A 21641-nucleotide genomic window follows, 5' to 3' on the forward strand; every position below is an offset into this window, starting at 1 on the left:
AAGGATTTTAGGCTTGGGGAAGGTTTTAAAGTGTGCGGGAGGTCGTTCCATAATTGAGGTGCTCTGTAGGAAAAGGAGGATCGAGCTGCTTTCTTTTTGTATGGAGGCAGACTAAATAATGTGCTGGTACTGGATAAGAGGTTATGGGAGGTGGGAACAGCCGGGGAGAGCATACTGCTCAGGTAGGGTGGGAGCATCCCAGAAAAGCTCTTAAACACAAGGCTGGAAAGATGGAGGGTGAGTCGGGATTCCAGTGACAGCCAGTTTAGTTCTTTTAGCATGTCACAATGGTGGGTTCTGTAGTTACATTGTAGCACAAAGCGGCAGAACGAGTTATACAGTGTATTTAGTTTATTAAGGTGAGTTTGCGGTGCAGGTGCATATACTACATCTCCATAATCCATGATTGGCATCAGCATTTGCTGTACAATCTTTTCCTTTACTGTACGGCTGAGGCAGTATTTGTTTCTGTACAGGGCACTTAGTTTTGGATAGAGTTTAGATGCAAGTTTTTCTATGTGGAGGCCAAAAGACAACATACCCAGGTATTTGAAAGATTGGACTGTGGTCAGTGTGCAATTTGATTTTGTTTTGATGTGTAGATGGGACTTTTGTAGTTTGTGTAATTTAGTTACCGTTCCAAAGATCATTGTGACAGTTTTGTCAGTGTTTAGGAAGAGTTTGTTTTTTGAGATCCACTTTTCTACCTCTTTGAACTGGTCTTGGAGCACTGCCTCAAACTGCGGCAGATCAGATTTGTTTGCATAGATTACCGTGTCATCTGCATAGATATGTACAGTTGAGGATTTGCAGACATTTGGCAGATCATTTATAAATAATGTGAATAGTAGGGGGCCGAGAATGTAACCTTGGGGAACACCACACGTGATCGGGAGTTGCTGTCAGAAATAGAGACATACTACGATCAATCCGATACATATGATAGAAACCAGGTTAGCGGATGATCACCAATACCTGAGTTTTTTAGTTTGAGCAGTAGTATGTCGTGGTCTACTGTGTCAAAGGCCTTTGCAAAATCAAGGAAAATAGCTCCAGTTAGGTCTCCTTGTTCCATGCCAGTTTGGATGTCGTTGCAAACTTTTAGGAGGGCAGTTGTAGTGGAGGGATTTGGGCGAAAACCCAATTGAACATGGGCCATATAGTTAGATTGTTGGTAATACTCACATAGTTGCGTATGGACGCATTTTTCTAAGATTTTTTACAATACTGGGAGCAATGATATTGGGCGATAGTTATTAACCAAGGTTAACTCACCACTTTCATGTATAGGCACTACTCTTGCAGTCTTCCAAAGTTTGCGTATGTATCCAGACACCAAGGATTCGTTAATTAGGGTTGTGACAGGTTTAGCAATTGCTGACGAACTGAGTTTCAACAGCATTGTTGGGATTTGATCAGGTCCAGACTGTTTTTTTTTTCATTTTTAGATTATTAAGGTGTTTCTTAACGACATTGATGGGTACAGGTCAAAAATTTAACTTTTCTAAATTGGGTCTTTGTAGATTTAGTGGGGCCTGATACTCATTTGTAGTTTCACGATGTGTGTCATTTATTAGTTTGTCAATCAGGGTGGTGGAGCATCTGACAAAATAATTGTTAAAGGCATTTGCTACTTCTAAAGGAAGTTGCAGGGGACTGTGTATTGTTATTTATGACTTTCCAAAACTTTCTAGGGTTTGTTATGTTATTGTTCAGTTTTTCACAGAAATATTGGGCCTTGGCCAATTTTGTTTGTTTAGTGCATATATTTCGCCATTTTCTATATACACAGTGATTGTTCATAGAGCAAGTATGCTTGAATTTTGACCACTATGAATCCTGAAACTGGTACATTTGAATGAGGTCAGCAGTGATCCAATTCATATGCACTCCTTTTACTCTCACCTTACGCAGTGGGGCATGCAAGTTCCAAACTTGTAGGAGTCCGGACTGAAGGAATTCAACTGCAGAGTCTAAATCTGGAATTAGGTTTAATCTGTGCCAGGGGAGGTTCTTGATGTCATTTAGAAATGATTGAAGATTACATTTTTTGAAGGACCTTGTGATTTTAACCTTGGGAGGGGATTTAGTAGCCTTAATTTTGCGCACGCAGTATATGGTCAATGAAACTGTTAGGGAGAACACCTGCCTCCTGGATTTGGCCAGGGGAAGTGGAAAGAATCCAATCGAGCAGGGTGTGGTTATGGCTTTTAATGTTTATGCAAGTTGGGGAGGAGATTAATTGTGTTAGATGCAAAGTCTTAAATGGTGAGGAAGAACTATTGTTTTTAGAATTCAGCCAATCAATATTAAAATCTTCAAAGACCAAAATTTCAATTTTTGGGTTTTGAGCTATGGTTTCACTAAGGAGATAGGCTATGTCAGAAAGGGAATGCACAGGGGAGCTAGGTGGATGGTAGATTCCTGCAACAATGATTGATTTACTGCAAGGGATCTCAATTGTGCCAGAAAGGAAATCAAAGGTGGCAGGAGAGCTAGATTTTTGCAAGGGGGTGAACTTTATGGAATTGTCAACATAATATACAATGCCGCCTCCTCTTTTTGCTCGGTCATTTCTATGGCAAGAATACCCATGTATAGTAATGGCAGAGTCAGGTATTTTTGCGGTTAGCCATGATTCAGAGATCACAATGATTTTGGGCTTGTAACGTGAACACCATGCTTGCAGTGCATCGATTTTTGGTAGTAAGCTGCGGATATTACAGTGCACAAAAGAGAGGCCTTTTTTTAGCTGGAAGGCTAGGAATGGCATTCGCTGGGAGACCAGGGTTAGACTCTACATCATTTGCAAGAGCAAGTAACATAAGGAAGAGAAATTTGGACATCATTTTTGATTGACCATAAAGTGAATGGGATACTTTATAATTTTGTGAGGTGGGGGTAGGGGGACTCTTTTTTATAACTCTCCACCAGCACTCGGCAGATAAGTTATATACGTTTGCTTATATCAGATTAAGGCAGTATTAGACAATCTGGGTGAAAACAGCAACTATATCAAAAGAAAAATAGCGAAAAATAAGCAAATAAACATCAGATGTATATATAAAAAATATACTAAATGTCCAATATACACTGTGCATATAGCACCTATATAGGGACATCACAGAGCATATAATAAAAAAATCATGTTGCCAATAAAGAGATAAATTAAACCCGAATGTAGGGCCCAACAGCACAGAAACCATATTTAGAAATTCAAAAAAATAAAAAAAATGGTTCATTAGCCTTTTTTGTATCTGTAGATAATGTTGTGACATCTTCGACATCTTCGGCCATTGCTTTACTCTGGCTAATCCATCGTGGGTTATAGCCTCTATTTCTGTTCCATTTCTGATAGTTGATCTAATCTCTCCTGTACATCACTATTGTTTCTAATGACACAAATCATTTGGGCCTTTGGAATGGCTTTCAGAAGTGATATAGGATGGCTACTGGTCGCATACGGGAGAGAGTTTCTGTCGGTTGGTTTCCTATAAAGAGCAGTACCCAGTTGGTTGTTATCTTTCTTGAAGATCCTTAAATCTAAAAATTAAATGGATGACTCATTATGTAGAACCTTGAACTTCACCGGATTATTCAGGGAGTTCAACTGTGTAAACCAATCTTCCAGTTGTTCTGCTGATCAGGGCCGGCCCTAGCCATTGCGGGGCCCAAGGCAGGATGACAAAATGGGGCCCCCTTTCTCCCCGACCCAACCCCGCCCAATATCCGCCCCCAACCCGCCCAATCTCCACCCCAACCCCGCCCCCAACTCCGCCCAATCTCCACCCCCCAGCGTTTAAAATGAAAAAAAAAATAGAAGAAAAATAATTTAAGGTAATGCACAACATTTTATATATATATATAAAAAAAACATATAAATCCACTAATGTGGAGCACTATAACATTGTATATATTGCAATATACTATTTGTACTATTGGAACAGCTGTTTATGTATATAATGAAGAATTATGCTGACAATTAGGAACAGTTGAGTTGAACTGGGTCTTATCTTTATGTGTTTTCTTATGATAACAAGAACATTACAGAGACGCCAGGGCAGGCCCTAGCAAATGCAAGTCCCTAGGCAGATTGACAGCACAGGGACTCTACCCAGAACAAAAAATACTTAAAAGAAATGGGGCAATGCACTGTACCACACAAACACTCAGATATAATACACACAGAGATACTTATAAACACATACATCCACACACTCAGACACATACACAGGTGTATACACACACAACACACAGCCCACATACCACACACACAGTCCACACACCACACACACAGCCCACACACCACAAACACAGCCCACACACCACACACACAGCCCACACAAAATAAAATAAATTATGCCCCAGCAATAAAATAAAGCCCCAGCAATAAAATAAAGCCCCCAGCCCCCCCTGCAGTAAAATGATGCCACAGCCCCACTGCAATAAAATGATGCCCCCAGCAATATGATGATGCCCCCAACCGCACTGCAATAAATGATGCCCCCAGCAATAGAATGATGCCCAGTCCCCCAGCAATAACATGATGTCCCCAGCTCCCCAGCAATGAAATGAATCCCCTGCAATAAAATGATGCACCAGACCCCTTCAATTGCCCCCAGCTCCCTGCAATAAAATGAAGCCCTCCTGCAATAAAATGAAGTCCAGTCCCCCTGCAGCCCCCGGCCCCCCTGCAAAAAAATTATGCCCCCCTGCACAAAAATGATGCCCCTGCAAAAAAATGATGCCCCAGCCCCCCTGCAATAAATAATTCCCCCAGCCTCACTGCAATGATGCCCTCAGCAATAAAATTAAGCCCCCAGCCCCCTGCAATAAAATGATGCCCAGTCCCCCAACAATAAAATGATGCCCCATCCCCACTGCAATAAAATGATGCCCCATCCTCACTGCAATAAAATGATGCCCCCAGCAATAAAATGAAGCCCCTTGCAATAAAATGAAGCCCAGTCCCCTGTAATAAAATGATGCCCCCTGCAAAAAAATGATGCCCCGGAAATAAAATGATGCCCCAGCTCCAGTGCAATAAATGATGCCCTCCAGCTCCACTGCAATAAATTATGTCCCCAGCAATAAAATGAAGCCCCCCAGCAATAAAATGAAGCCCCCTTGCAATAAAATGATGTCCAGCCCCCCTGTAATAAAATGATGCCCCCTGCAATAAAATTATGCCCCTAGCCCCCCTGCAAAAAAATGATGCCCCCAGCAATACAATTATGTCCCAGCTCCCCTGCAATAAAATTATGCCCCCAACAAAAATATGATGCCCCCAGACCCCCTGCAATAAATTATGCCTCCAGCAATAAAATGAAGACCCAAGCCCCACTGCAATAAATGATGCCCCCAGCAATAAAATGATGCTCCAGCAAAAAAATGATGCCCCCAGCAATAAAATGATGCCCCCAGCCCCTGCAATAAAATGATGACCCAGCTCCCCTGCAATAAAATGATGTCCCCAACAAAAAGATGATGCCCCAAACCCACCTGCAATAAATGATGCCCCCAGCAATAAAATGAAGACCCCAGCCCCACTGCAATAAATGATGCCCCCAGCCCCACTGCAATAAATGATGCCCCCAGCAATAAAATTAGGCCCCCAGCAAAAAAATTATGCCCCCAGCAATAAAACGATGCCCCCAGCCCCTGCAATAAAATGATGCCCCAGCTCCCCTGCAATAAAATGATGCCCCCAACAAAAAGATGATGCCCCAAACCCACCTGCCATAAATGATGCCACCAGCAATAAAATGATGCCCCCAGTCTCACTGCAATAAATGAGGCCCCCAGCCCCACTGCAATAAAATGATGCTCCCAGCCCCACTGCAATAAAAAGATGCCCCAGCTCGCCTACAATAAAATGATGCCCCCAACAAAAAGATGATGCCCCAAGCCCCCCTGCAATAAATGATGCCCCCAGCAATAATATGATGCCCCGAGCCCCACTGCAATAAATGATGCCCCCAGCCCCACTGCAATAAAGTATGCCCCCAGCAATAAAAAGAAGCCCCCCCTGCAGCAATAAAATGATGCCCAGTCCCCCTGTAATAAAATTATGCCCCCTGCAATAAAATGATGCCCCCAGCCCCCCTGCAAAAAAATGATGCTCCAGCCCCCCTGTAAAAAAATGATGCCCCCAGCAATACAATTATACCCCATCTCCCCTGCAATAAAATGATGCCCCCTGCAATAAAATGATGCCCCCAACAAAAATATGATCATGTCCCCAGCCCCCCAGCAATAAAATGAATCCCCCTGCTGCAATAATGATGGCTCCCACGCCACAGTCTCTCCACTCTCTCTCGACTCTGCTGCTCATCCTCCAGGCTCCTCCCACCAGAGTCCCACAGCTCACTTCTTGGTCCGCTCTGCTCCTGACAACTTTGCGCGGCGCCAATTTAAAAATGGCGGCAATTTTTTTTTACATTTAATTTTTTTATTGCACAGTACCGGTGACGTGGCGGGCCTCCCCTAACCGCGGGGCCTGAGGCGACCACCCTCGCCATCACACCCTAAGGCCGGTCCTGCTGCTGATCCCCCTCCATATAATGAGGAGGTCGTCGATGTACCATCTGTAGAACAGCACCTCTGGTTTTGCATAGATCTGCATCACCGTTGTTTCTCCATGAATAAGTTGGCTAGTGAGGGGGCCAGGTTGGATCCCATGGCCGTACCAGAGGTTTGTTGATAATACTGACCCTCAAAGCGAAAATAATTGAATCTTAGGCTCAGGTCCAGTAGTTCTATTAGGAACTCTGTTGGAGGACCAATATAAGGGTATCCATCCAGGGCTTCCATTACACATAGTTTACCTGCCTCATGAGGTATTATTGTGTAGAGGCTATTCACATCTGCCGTGGCAAGAATGCAGGGTTCTTCAACATTTAAGGATTTCAGTTCCTCAATCAGATGGGATGAATCTCTCAAATAAGAGTGTATGTTTCTCACAAGGGGCTGAAGGAAAAAATCCACAAAGACTTGAAGTAATGGAATTCCTGGCCAAGACGATTGGTCTGCCAGGTGGCCTTTTTAAGTCTTTATGAATTTTCGGCAGCGAAAAATGTTTTCATCAATTAAAGCACCACTAAAACCTCGTTCCACCAAGCAGTGGCGAGACACTTTTTGGAGGCCGGCCATGGTGTTAATGATCTTCGCTTTGTCCTCATTGATCATGTCCCCCCCTTGAAATGTGGCAGAGACAGGAATAGGCTAATATTACAAGTTGAGGCAAGATGGATCCAACGATTGAACACTTACAACCTAATGGACTGAACAATATGTTTGATTGGCATTGCTTCCTTTAAATTATCCTGATTGACAAGTGGACTATAAGAGTCCTACGTTGAGAGTCCATGATACTGACTATTTTTTTAAATATGGTTTCTGTGCTGTTGGGCCCTACATTTGGGTTTAATTTATCTCTTTATTGGCAACATGATTTTTTTTTATTATATGCTCTGTGATGTCCCTATATAGGTGCTATATGCAGAGTGTATATTGGACATTTAGTATATTTTTTATATATACATCTGATGTTTATTTGCTTATTTTTCGCTATTTTTCTTTTATACTGTTGCCGTTTTTGCTCAGATTGTCTAATACTGCCTTAATCTGATATGAGCAAATTTATATGGTTTATCTTTCTGACATTGTGCCCAAAATTGTCGTAATATTGCCTTACGTTATTACACAAGCATACACAGGTATACACAAGCATACACAAGTAAACACAAGCATACACAGGTATACACAGGTATACACAAGCATACACAAGCATACACAAGCATACACAAGTATACACAAGCATACACAGGTATGCACAGGTATACACAAGTATACACAAGCATACACAGGTATGCACAGGTATACACAAGTATACACAGGTATACACAAGCATACACAAGTATACACAAGTATACACAGGTATACACAAGCATACACAAGTCTACACAAGCATAAACAAGTATACACAAGCATACACAAGCATACACAAGTATATACAAGCATACACAAGCATACACAGGTATACACAAGCATACACAAGCATAACCAAGTATACACAATCACACATTAGTGCACTTTCACTTTTCACTTTTATGTCCCTTTAATAATCTAATATTGCAAACTAAAAGTATTTACAGCACCTTTAATTCAGATTTATGTTCAGATGTTCAAATTCATAGGTGCTGCATTTACAATCATCTAAAATACCAATTCTAAGACCATCTTCAGCAAAAGATATAGAAAATGCCATTTTTTTTTTTAATCAATTGCAATTTCTTACTTGTTCAGGTCTAGGGGACAAGTTTGAAAATCCAATTTACTTATCATACGATATGCATATCATACGATATGAAACCGAGATTTTTTCTCTCAGATAAAGAATAGAAGTTTCCAATTTACTTTTTTAAACAAATTTGCTTCTCTCTCTCTTATTATTATTATTATTATTATTATCGGTTATTTGTAGAACGCCAACAGATTCTGCAGCAAAAAAAAAAAAGGAAAAATGTGTTATGTTGTACAAGAGTGATACATTCCCCTTTCATGAATCCAGCAGGGGGCACTAAGGGCCAGCAGACCTTGCAGCATCTAGACTGAACAAAGATTAAGAAATCGAGATCGCTGACGGTCTGCGCACATTATCTGAAATAACACGTGTCATATTGACAGGTGACGCATAATCTTACACTTACTGACAAACACACTTGCTGACAAGTCACACGTGGTTACACTGATAAGCACACTTAGATTCCAGCTCTCCAACCTCTCCAGCAAACACAAGCTGCCCATTCACTAAAGCGTGACATATCTCTACTCCTCAGTGCATGGGTTCCATGGTATAAAATAGGAATTGGAAAAACTGAACAGATGAGAGAGGGCTGTTAGTAAATGTACTACACTAATGTGTCACCTATTTTCTTGCATTAACTAATGAAACTAGCTCTGAACACTGTCAGCCACAAAATAAACACTCCCTGATAATGCTCCCACACTGATGTGTTATACAGTCCGTTAACTTGATTGATAAAACACAGTTTCATACTATTAGTTTACATGTTCTTAAGCAAAGAAACATACTAGCATGCTCACAAGCCCAGGCCATGCATGTTGTGAGATGGGCAGGTGACATCAGGGGAAGAACATCAATAGTGTTTATATGAAGCATGATACAATCATATTGAAACATAAACATCCTTATAAGCCCTTTGTAGTTATTTGGCACAAAGAGCATCAATGAGCAAACTTATAATTTAATACAGTTGTGCACATTTTCTTTTTTCTCCTCTATGTAACTGCTTAAACAGCACTTTTCTATTCTGTAGTTGTCAGCCTAGTTTATGGCTGGATGGTTGTTGTTTTTACAGTAGTGCAGAATCTTTCCTATGAGCAATCAGTCGCATGTCTTGGTTCTTTCATCTGTACAAGCACTGCTTGTTCCCAATCACTGTCACTCCTTGGCTCACATGATAATACTGGAGATATTTCATTCTTTTAGATTACAAGAAAGGAAATTCATACTTTAGGGGAGAATAACTAAACCTCCCTAACAAGTTGTACCTTATAAATCTAAGTTAAACTGCTCATTGCTTTAAAGTTACATTTTACAAATTAAAGGGTTAAACTATATTAACCACTTAGATAACAGGGTTGCAACACACTGCATCACTCTTTGCTAACCAAAGGGTTAAACTTAAATTAGCCATTAACTTCCAAGTCCGAGGCTTCTCCATCACGTTCAGCGGAAAGCATCTCATATTTCGCTGGCATTTCACAAATAAAATGAAAGAAGGATGAAAGCTTAGTAAATGCTTATAATCTTTTGTCTCCCTCCATCTCCAGATGAAGGGAACATCTGAGGAAAATTCAGACAGAAACTATTGTCTTTATGCACATACACACACATGCACACACGTGCACACACACATATACACATGTACACACATGTACACACACATGTACACACACATACACACATGTGCACACACACACACACGTGCACACACACGTACACACACACATCAGACCTATGCATATCAATTGTAATATTTCAATAAAGAACAGTCTTTCTTGCAGTAGGACTGGGGTATGCATGACCACTGATATTTGGCAGGGACAATTGCCTCCACCCTAAATTAGATATTATTTACCACACAAGACACGTTGTATGCTAAAGGCCTGGGGGTAGATTTTTCAAGTTCCTGGTGGACATAATTCGCTGTAGCTGTCGGCATTTAACATTGCACAAGCATTTCTTGTGAAATACTTGTGCAATGCCGCCCCCTGCTCATTTCCGGCCAATTGGCCGCTATCAGGGGGTTTCAATCATCCCGATCAGATCGGGATGATTGCAGTTTGCCACCTTTAAGGTCTTACAACCGTTTTTTCTTAACTTATGTTTCCGGCAAGCCAGAAACTTCAGGCATAGAAAGCAGCATTCGTTGCTTGTTTAATCTATCCCCTGATGATAAAAATCTTTGCAAAATCTTTGGGGGCTTTTTTCTGAGCCTCATACTGTAGTGTAGGTGTCTCTCCTTCACATCAACAACCCTGCATAGCGAGATAGACAGCTCTCAAGCTAAAATTTGCCTTTTCCATTTTTTTGAGTGACCTCACAGTGTTGACGAGGCTTCTTAGATCATCTCGCTAGAGCGGAGAGCTTTAGATCATTAGGCCCTAAGTCACTGTATATTGGAAAATCTTCCCCCTCCTCATGAATATTTAGCAATGTAAACTAAGGCAAATAATATGTTGTTATACAATTGACTAAATAAACAGCAGCATTTATTTATAACTTTTTTATCACCTAACAACCCATATCCCACATCCAGCTTAACAGAACAATAATTAGACAAACCACTCTCTTTAAAACCTTCCTTAAATATGTAAAAGAAAAAAAAATATTCAAGAAATTTAAACCAAATTTTAAAACAATCACTAACAGTATTATTTTCCAATACTCCTCATGAGGAGCATGTGATTGCTGCTCTAGTGATTGTTGTCCTTCACACTCCTTCCCCTTTCGTAATATTTGTTAAAATGAATTTAACCTTCACGAGGCAAGGATTGCCCTGGCTCCACCCTAAACTGACAGCCACGCCCACATACTACTCTACACACCCCTTCAACTCCTCCCACAAGCTTCCCTAACTCAGTCCCTAGTTCACTTTTTTTCGGTCTCCTCAGCCTCTCAGATTTAAATTTCCAAATGTTATAATAATAATATTGATACTTATGTTCTGTTTTGTTTTTCAAGATGTACTTATTGAACCATTTATAATTCTTTCAAATATAATAATAATGTGACAATTCTTCTATTTCACCTGCATAGCTTAATTTTCTTCCTGACATATTAGAAGCACGTCTTTTTTATTATAATCTAATTTTTCTTTCTTTCTTTTCTTTCCTTTCCCTGACATGAACTTTTGGCTTAATATCATGTATATAACATATGGAACCAGTATTTCAGAACAAAACTACAAGTCTAGTCCAGTTGTGTAATATGGAACGATTACAAAATATGATTGAGTTAACATATCCTGATCTGTAAAGCATTAACCAGTACACACATGCTGTGACAAATATACATTTGTAGCATGCTTTGTGCTTTGTAAAAAATACAGACAATATGTTGATGGAATTTTTTAAATCCAAAATTAAAATTAAATAAAAATGATGAATATATATTTTTTTAATTAATGAGTTGTTTTTTTAAATTGTTCATAGGTATGTGTTTCTTGTTTCTCTATACATATAGGGCTAGATTATGAGTTAGTTTGTGCTCTCGCTTGTGCATTAACTCTTTTGCACGAGTCAGGTAGCAAGGAGTTGAAAGTAAAAAGTTTTCACATGAGCGCTAACCTGAGGAGCGCAAAAAGTCGAACTTGGAATATCCCAACCACATTAACGTATCCCCCATAGACTTCAATAGACCGCGAAAAGTGAAAAAAAAAAAACTAACACCTAACAAGACATGCAAACTCACTTACGTTAAACCAAGTGCACTAACCCGACATGAAATAGTAATATTTCACATTCCAATGTATTTCATTGTAATGTGAAATATTAATATATTTGCAGTAAATACATAGGTAAAAAGTTTATTTAATATGAATATTGTATAAATTAGATTTTTTTTGTGTTCATATGTGTATAGATATTTGTAAACACAAAAATACACATATAAATACATAAAAACATATGTACACACACACACACACACACATATATATATATATATATATATATATATATATGCACACATATACTGTACATATTTAGATATGTATATGTACTGTATGTATCTCTATGTTAAAGCCCTTTGCATACATTTTGTTTCTAAGACTTGAGACCTCATATACTTGAGCCCTTATAACATTTTTATTCATTTTTTTAAATAATTTGATGTAGGTAGTGTTATTATTAAATTAACTGCACTGTTATATAATTTTCATGTGTTTTGTGCAACTTTTTAGTTGAATGTAACATTTAACCAGAGCTCTGAAGTCTCGCTATCCCCACACGTGTTACATCATGCTACTTCCGACGCTTGCAAAGAGCTGCGATAAACCCCTTTCCACTTGTTCTCAACAATTAGCGCGCCACTCATAATCTAGGCCATACTCTGCACAATTAAGCATTAAATAGTCTGTCTTATCCTACAGAGTTATTTGTGAAAAGATCCGATTATGGGCTGCATTTACCAAAAAATTGGCCATTTTGTGTGTAATGGCCAGGAACACATATTACGAGTGGCGGCGGTATAGCTGTAACACGAGCATTTTAGCCTGTAATGCAACGTCTATTCCGCACTAAAAAAAATGAAGTTTGAGTGTGGGATTTTCATAGTGCCAGGATTACATGTTCTGCGGTCAGTCTAAAATGCTTGCGTTACAGCCTATACCGACACGATCCATACCGCCATCTGAGAGCAGTAGTTATGGATTTTGTGTAACAAAAATGTTTCACAAAACTCATAAGTAAACTGTTACAAAGTACACTAACACCCATAAACTATCTGTTAACTCCTAATCTGCTGCCCATCCACATCGCAACTATTAAATAAATTTATTAACCTCTAATCTGACGCCCACTCACATCATCAACACTATTTAAATATATTAATCCCTAAACCGCCGCTCCCCGACAATATAATAAAGTTATTAACCCCTAAACAACCGCTCCCTGACATCGTTGCCTCTGAATAAACCTATTAACCCCTAAACCTCTGGACTCCCACATCGCCGCCACTAAATAAAAACTTACCTGTGAAATAAAAATAAACCTAACATTAAACTATAAATTAAACTAACATTACTATGCTAATAAAATTTAAAAAAAACTACCAATTAAAAAACCTAAATTACAAATTTAAAAAAAAAACTAATCCTACGAACAAATTTTAAAAATTTAACATTACAAAAAAATAAACACTAAAATTACAAAAAATAAAAAACACTAAAATCACAAAAAATAATAAACGAAATTATAAAAAAAACAATTACACTTAATATAATAGTCCTATAAAAATAAAAAAGCCCCCCAAAATAAAAACACCCCCTAGCCTACAATAAACTACCAATAGCTCTTAAAAGGGCCTTTTGTAGGGCATTGCCCTAAGTTAAACAGCTCTTTTACATATAAAAAGAATACAAAGTCCCCCCAACAGTAAAACCCACCACCCAACCAACCCCCCAAAATAAAAAAAAACTAAGCTACCCATTGCCCCAAAAGGGGCATTTGTATGGGCATTGCCCTTTAAAGGAATCCCCAGAATATCTACTCATGGTTCCTGAAGTCTGAACATCCATCTCCATCCAGGCAGCGAGAAGTCTTCATCCAGTTGGCGACATATTCATCCATCGCGGGGATGTCTTCTATCTTCATCCCGGTGGTGCAGAGCTATCCTGGAGGATGATGACATCCTGCGCGGAGCATCCTCTTCATATGGTCACTGCCGTACACTGAAGATGAATGCAAGGTAACTGTTTTAAAATGGCGTACCTTGCATTCCTATTGGCTGATTTGATTCTTCAAATTCAAATCAGCCAATAGGATGAACGCTTCTGAAATCCTATTGACTGTTCAAAACAGCCAATAGGATGAGAGCTACTGAAATCCTATTGGCTGTTCAAATCAGCCAACAGAATTTCAGTAGCTCTCATCCTTTTGGCTGTTTTGAACAGCCAATAGAATTTCAGAAGCTCACATCCTATTGGCTGATTTTAATTTGAAGAAGCAAATCAGCCAATAGGAATGCAAGGTATGCCATTTTGAAATGGTTACCTTGCATTCAACTTTAGTGTACGACGGTGACTGTATGAAGAGGACGCTCCACCCAGGATGTCATCGTCGTCCAGGATAGTTCTGCTCCGGGCCACCAGGATGAAGATAGAAGATGCCCCCTTGATGGATGAAGATGTCACCACCTGGATGAAGACTTCTCCCGTCTGGATGGAGATGGATGTCCGGACTTCAGGAACCGTAAATAGATATTCAGGGGTTAGTGTTATTATTTTTTTTTGGGGGGGGGGGGTTAAGATTAGGGCTTTGGGCAAATTGTAAAAGAGCTGAATGCCCTTTTAAGGGCAGTGAAAAAGAGCTGAATGCCCTTTTAAGGGTAATACCCATACAAATGCCCCTTTAGGGGCAATGGGTAGCTTAGTTTTTTTTTAGAGTTAGGTTTTTATTTTGGGGGGTTGGTTGGGTGGTGGGTTTTACTGTTGGAGGGACTTTGTATTTTGTATAGGAGCTGTTTAACTTAGGGCAAGACTCTTTTAAGGGCTATTGATAGTTTATTGTAGGTTAGGGGGTGTTTTTATTTTGGTGGGGCTTTTTTATTTTTATAGGGCTATTAGATAGGGTGTAATTGTTTTTTTTTACAATTTGGTTTATTATTTTTTGTAATCTTAGTGCTTTTTATTTTTCATAATTTAGTGTTTATTATTTTTTGTAATATTAAATATTTTAAATTTTTTCGTAGTGTTAAGGTTTTTTAAATTTGTAATTTTGATTTTTTTAATTGGTAGTTTTTTTAATTTTATTAGAATAGTAATGTTAGGTTAATTTATAGTTTAAACTTATCTTATTTTATTTCACAGGTTTGTTTTTATTTATTTTAAGATAGTTATATTGTAATTTTAATTTTTATGTTAGGGGTGCTAGGTTTAGGGGTTAATAGTTTAATTTAGTGTTTTGTGATGTGGGGGGTGGTGGTTTAAGGGTTAATAGGTTTATTTAGGTGTCCGCAATGTCGGGGAGCGGCAAATTAGGGGTTAATACCTTTATCTAGTGGCGGTGATGTCGGGGAGCAGAGGATAAGGAATTAATAGCTTTTATTGGTGTCAGCAATGTCAGGGAATGGCGGATTAGTGGTTAATAGCTTTTATTTAGTGTAAGTGATGTCGGGGAGTGGCTCATTAGGGATAAATAGCTTTTATTTAGTGCAGGCGATGTCAGGAGCGGCGGATTAGGGGTTAATAGTGTTTATTTAGTGTTGGCGATGGATTATGGGTTAATAGCTTTTAATTAGTGTTGGCGATGTCGGGGATTGGTGGATTAGGGTTGTTTAGACTAGGGGTTTATGTTTAGGTGTTAGGTTTAAATGTAACTTTCTTTCCCCCATAGACATTAATGGGGTTGCATTACGGAGATCTCCATTCCACACTTCAGGTGTTAGTTTTTTTCTAACACTTTCTCCCCATTGATGTCAATGGGGGAAAGTGTGCACGAGCATGTCAAAGCAGCCCTTGGCTTTTGTGCGGTATGGAGCTTAACGCAACATACTGCACAGTGCAAGGAGGCGTTTCAGTAAGTCGTAATGTTTGTACAATGTTAAATGTGACAGCGTATACTGTTCCGCTCGCAGCAATGATTGATGGTAGCATGTCCACTCAACCTATAATAAATAAAGCCCATCAGCCTATTTTGTCATCTGTTAAATTGATTGAAAATTCATAGTAAATGTTATTAAAGTGACCTAAAAGTCAAAATTAAACATTCATAATTCAGAGTAACAATGTTTTGTGATGAATTAATATATTTTGTCCCAGTGGTAACAAATTAGTATCTAATGCTATTAAAAAAAACAAAAATAAAATTATTACATATGTGATAACTGTTTTTCACATTTAAAAAGTTTAGAAAGTAAAAAAAGCATTATTAATACGTATTTTTATGTTTTCTTTCCAGGAATTATGAAGTGGAATTTATCTTGTGTGTTCATTTTCTGTTCCTTTGTGCTTCCTCTGATTCATGCCCAGTGCCCAGCAGAATGTAGATGCCTGAGACCTGGCCAAGTAGACTGTTCTGGATCAGATGTTACTGAAATTCCAAGTTCTATTCCACAGAACATCAGAACTCTGCAGATAATAAACACAGAAGTCACAGAGCTACGTGATGGCATTTTACAGAACATGACGGCATTACTCATACTGAGGATTGAAAAAAGTGAGCTCTCAACCATAGGATCCAATGCATTATCCAATCTTATTTCACTCCGGTATCTTAGTCTGTCCAATAACAAGCTGCAAAAACTACATAGCAATTTATTTAAGGATTTGGGCAAACTAGAAACCCTTATTTTGTCAAACAATCAGATTAGTCGGATCCATTCTTCCCTGCTTGCGCCACTAATCAATGTAAAAGAACTTCAGCTTTTGGGAAACAATCTGCAGTCTGTTCCAGATCGAGCGTTTGACCAATTGAGTGGTCTTCTTAAACTTAATTTAGCTAAAAACAGCATAACAAATCTACCAGCTCATGCTTTGGATAAAGCTACTAAACTCCAAACCCTAAGACTGTATGAGAATCAGCTCAAAGGCATTCCAGTTGGATTTCTCAGCAAACTTAACAACCTACAGGAAATTGGACTATATAGCAATCAGATCAGCCACTTACCATCTGACACTTTTTCAAACAACCCATATTTACAAAAAGTGTTTTTGTCTAGCAATCAGATAACAGAATTGCCCAAGGGCTTATTTGTAAACTTGCCAGAAGTATCAAAGCTTACATTGTATGGAAATGCAATAAGGGAAATTCCTTCAGATGTATTTGGACCAATGCCAAAGCTTAGGGAGCTATGGCTGTATGAAAATCAAATTGAAAACCTTGTAGACAATGCGTTCAGTAATTTATCCAATGTACAACTGCTGATTCTGAGCAAGAATCAAATTCATTCTATTTCTACTAAAGCTTTCAGTGGATTGGAGGAGCTCCTTGAGCTTTCTCTGCATACAAATACTCTTACCACTCTTGATGAAGATGTTCTCAGAAACCTTCCCAAATTACAGAATATTTCTCTTCAGAATAACAAAATTAATAATCTTCCTGAAGGTCTCTTTACTGACATGAGTACTGTGATGAATATTCAGCTGCAAAATAACTCACTGGAGAGTCTACCAGAAGGAATATTTGATTCACTGGTGCATCTAAATGAGGTTAAACTTTATGAAAATCCATGGAAATGTGACCATGATCTGCTACCTCTTAAAAAATGGATTTCTCAAAATAAGAACCGACTTGGGAACCATAGCCAAGTTGTCTGTGATAACCCTCCTTTCCAGGGAATGGCCATTTCGGAATTAAGTGAGGAACAATTAACAGTTGAGATATCCACCAACTTCCCTGACACCTTTTTCACTGATGCATCCAGCCCCACTATTGAAGAAACACTCCCCACTTCTTCTAAAGATCCTGATCTGCCAGAAACAAATTCAAAGTCTTCGGTGACAAATATGGGAGGAAGTGCGAGTTATACTTCTTCTTATGAACTCACAGATGCTCCTGTTGAAAGAAATGAAGAAACGCATGGACAATTATTAGGTGGTGTTGTGGTTGCTATAATAGTTTTATGCTGTGTGGCACTTGTTTCAATTGCCATTGCCTGCATATTGTACGCCAGGAAAAAGAAAAATCATGTGGTCCTAATGAGGATGAAAAAACAGAATGAAGCATGATTAAAAGTAAATGCATAAAAAAAACGTTACTATTCTTGGATGCCATTAACAAGAAATGGACAGATAAGTCAAATGACTTGAATAAAAAATGTCTTCAGTATGGCATGTCTACTAGTTTGAAAAAGTAAACAGAGATTCACATACATCTTAAGGATCTATTATCAACCATTGGGTTACTTTTGAGATTAGTATTTTATAAATAATCTACAATATCAATATTTAAATGAAGCTTTGAACAAACAGAAATGCTTTATACATGTCAGCCTGTGGTCAGTTTTTTTCATCTGAACTATTAAAGATTTATGAACTTGGCACCTACATGACATCAAATACCAAATAAGTGTTCTTTATGATTGTAGTTTGTATGCAAATCTGAATGTATACTGTCCTTGTTGCAGAAGGTTCATATTAAGTAGATGGTACTAGCATTTTAGCATGCTTTTAAATTTGATTAGAGGTAAAATCAAGCAAATGTTTATGACCTTTTTCGGGAATTGAAGCCTAAGCATCACTCAAGCACTGATGTTTACTCCATTTTAGAGGAGTACACATCTTAGATTATTATTTTATTTTATTCTTTAATAGGTTGTGAAGACCATGGGGCCTATTTATAATGGTGCAAGCGGACATGATCTGCACATCGATAAATGCCGACAACATACGCTCAAAGCATTTATCATTGCACCAGCAGTTCTTGTAAACTGCTGGTGCAATACCGCCCCCTGCAGATTCGCGGACAATCGGCCGCTAGCAGGGGTTTCAATCAACCTGATCGTATTCGATCGGGTTGATTTCTGTCGATTTCTGTCCGCCGCCTCAGAGCAGGCGGACATGTTATGGGGCAGCGATCTTTAGACACCGGGCATCAAGCTCCATATGTATATATTGATACAGCTGCTTTCAAAGCAATATAATTTTTAATCTTAAAGAGATTAAAAAAGGTAAATTGTATGTTTGAATCTAGAGGGAAGCTTGCTAGACTGTTTTTTTTTCCAAGTAAAGTTCAGTCTTTTTATGGATATGTACTTTAAAAGCAGCTGTAACTGCAGTTACATTATTTTAAATACTTTTCTCAGCACTTCTTTATCAGCATCTATTTGGATTGAGAATATATTCGTCTATTGCAATTTGAAGCTCAAAAATATATCTTGATCTCATATATAGAATAGGGTTGGTATAAGATAAAACATATTTTCTTTATCAGAGATAAAGGATAGTAATAATTCCACAGTTTAATAAATACTAATACATTTTGTTAGCAAAGAAGAATGTTACTTTTATGTGTAGGAATTATATATTTATATATAAATGTATGTATATGTCTTTGTTCATATTGACTAATCTATTACTAAAACAATATAGAAGTAATAACTTCTTCAGGAAGCCTCACATAAAGCAGTTATTCAGATACATTAAAACATAGTAACTTGGGCAGTACCATATAGACACACCTCCAAAAGAGTGCTTACTCAGTCAGTGGTCTCTTCTGTTGTGAGATTAACACATAGTCACCCTATGATCCTTCTGTGCAGCAAATTCTGTGATGGACAGAGGTGACATTACCCATATGTCCATGTGAGATATAATATCACTTCTTCATTATTAAACACTTTGATGTTGAAGATAGGGAGGCATAACGCACCCCAGACGTGGGTGCAACAAGGCTGCATGCCACCAAACAGCTAGTAAAATTTGCTGGAACTCTATAGTCTCCCATGCTTGGTACAGGCCTTCTGAGTTAACCATGTGCTATCTAGATTAATTTAAACGTGATATTCTTTAAAGTAACTATTGTCATAAGTGTGAAATTTAGTTTTTGTTGTAGTTCCAGTAGCCTCCCACATCTATTAGTTTAAACATAGTGTCAGAAAAAATATATTTTCACATTGTCCATATGGTAACGTAGTGTCAGGATCAGTCAAACTTTTCCTGCTTTCATGGATGTTAGAATTTATTGTTCGCAGAGATAAATACATAGTTTCAGAGCCCTCCCATACTATTTCCTTCAAACCTGAGCCTCAATCACAATCTATGACATGATTATTATTTTTTACTTGAAGTTTTCACAATCATGGATTATTAAGAGGTTTTTGGTGCCAAAAACATGTTATTGACTCATCAATAAATGCCCTATATAGTCATATTTAAGGTACTAACAATGCAATGTTTCAAAACTTTTTGACAGGTTTCTGGGACCATATTTTACTTATTTACTTTGATACCTAAAGGGACTTGATTAATTATAACATGTTCCTTTTCCACATATTTGCAAGTATTCCATTATGTTTTTGAATAGTTATATTATGTTGCGCATGTGCAATACACTCTGAAATTGTTACTAACATCATTTTAGATGTATATACAACTATATGGTCTTGATACATTTAACTTTATTCATCATTATTTTATAGTCTGTTGGTACTGGTCAGGACAGACATTTACATATTTATAAGTATTTAATACATGATATCTTCTATAGCTATATCTGCAGGATATGCAAGAAAATGGAAATCATGACTGCAACATCTAGAAATGGCTTTTAGCAATTGCGTTCTTATAATGTTTATTTTATTTCATATTCCCATTTTTGTGATTGCAGTTCTTACTTCTTTTTTTTTTTTTTAAAAAGTCATGATTTAAAATATATTTAATATTGTGTTTTTACAATTTGTTTTTTAAACATATAAAACATGCCAGAATGTTTTTTAATAGATTCTTATTAATAATAATTTTTACGTTATTCAGAAAAGACCATCCTTATACAATACTGTGAGGTTTGAAACTACTGGCAGTAATTTAAATCTCATAAATTTAAATGATTTACAGTATGAAAATTGTTGAAATCCTGTTATAGAAGGTGATATCAGTTGTAGCCACTTTTTTTCTTGCAGAAAATAAAAATAATTTTAGATGAAAATCATTAAATAAAAAAATTATGTTTTCTCAATCAAGGAAAACAATTTTTTTTTTTTTAAGTATTACGTTAAAAAAAGTAATTGAGCACATATGACCAATATACCCATCATGCCCATATACAAATAACATTCACATTGTTTTATCAGTTAGTCAAGATGTATCTTATGCAAAATAGTCTTTAGAGGCTTCACAATTAGGGTGTATTTGGCTAGAGTTGCTTAAATATTTTAAAATGAAAATAATTTCGCATTATTTAACATATACATAACTGACAGCAAATGAATATATCTGGTGACTCTTTAGGTAATTCACAAATGTTCTATATAAGGTGTACATTTCTACTTTTTAAGGTTTTCCTTTATGTCTTTGATGTGTCTCTAGTAACAAAATATTTTGCAGTACTTACATTTGTATTTTGTATTATGATTTTATATGTTTCCGTACCTGTATGTAAGATGTTATTTTTATTTTTTAATAAAAGTTAGATTTTTTACAACCTTTCATGTATAGTGTTAATTATAAACAATGCATACACTAATATTTATGTTTAAATGAGTATCATTTACTGCTAGCATTAAAGGGACATTAAACACTTTGAGATGGTAATCTAAAATGATAAATCATATATATAATAAAAACTTTGCAATATACATTCATTATTTTTTTTTCCCCTTTTCCTGTAATTCCTTTCTGAAATTGTTAGCTCTTCAGTTCCTGTTAGAAATCGAAGTGCAGAACACTGTTTTATCC

The 21641-nt window shown here is 37.6% G+C and overlaps 1 protein-coding gene across 2 annotated transcripts in view; it reads left to right on the forward strand.

Annotated features, from left to right (window-relative positions):
- LOC128656354 (leucine-rich repeat-containing protein 15) overlaps positions 1-21392 on the forward strand; it is a 39241-nt gene extending 17849 nt beyond the window's left edge. For both annotated transcript variants that reach the window (XM_053710211.1, XM_053710210.1), the window contains one exon: positions 16207-21392. In XM_053710211.1, the coding sequence (XP_053566186.1) occupies positions 16212-17975 (1764 nt within the window). In that variant the 5' untranslated portion in view covers positions 16207-16211 and the 3' untranslated portion in view covers positions 17976-21392. The remainder of the gene's footprint in view (positions 1-16206) is intronic.
- Positions 21393-21641: the final 249 nt, after the last annotated feature.

Source organism: Bombina bombina, chromosome 4 (genome assembly GCF_027579735.1).
Source record: "Bombina bombina isolate aBomBom1 chromosome 4, aBomBom1.pri, whole genome shotgun sequence".
In the NCBI taxonomy this organism is placed as follows: domain Eukaryota; kingdom Metazoa; phylum Chordata; class Amphibia; order Anura; family Bombinatoridae; genus Bombina; species Bombina bombina.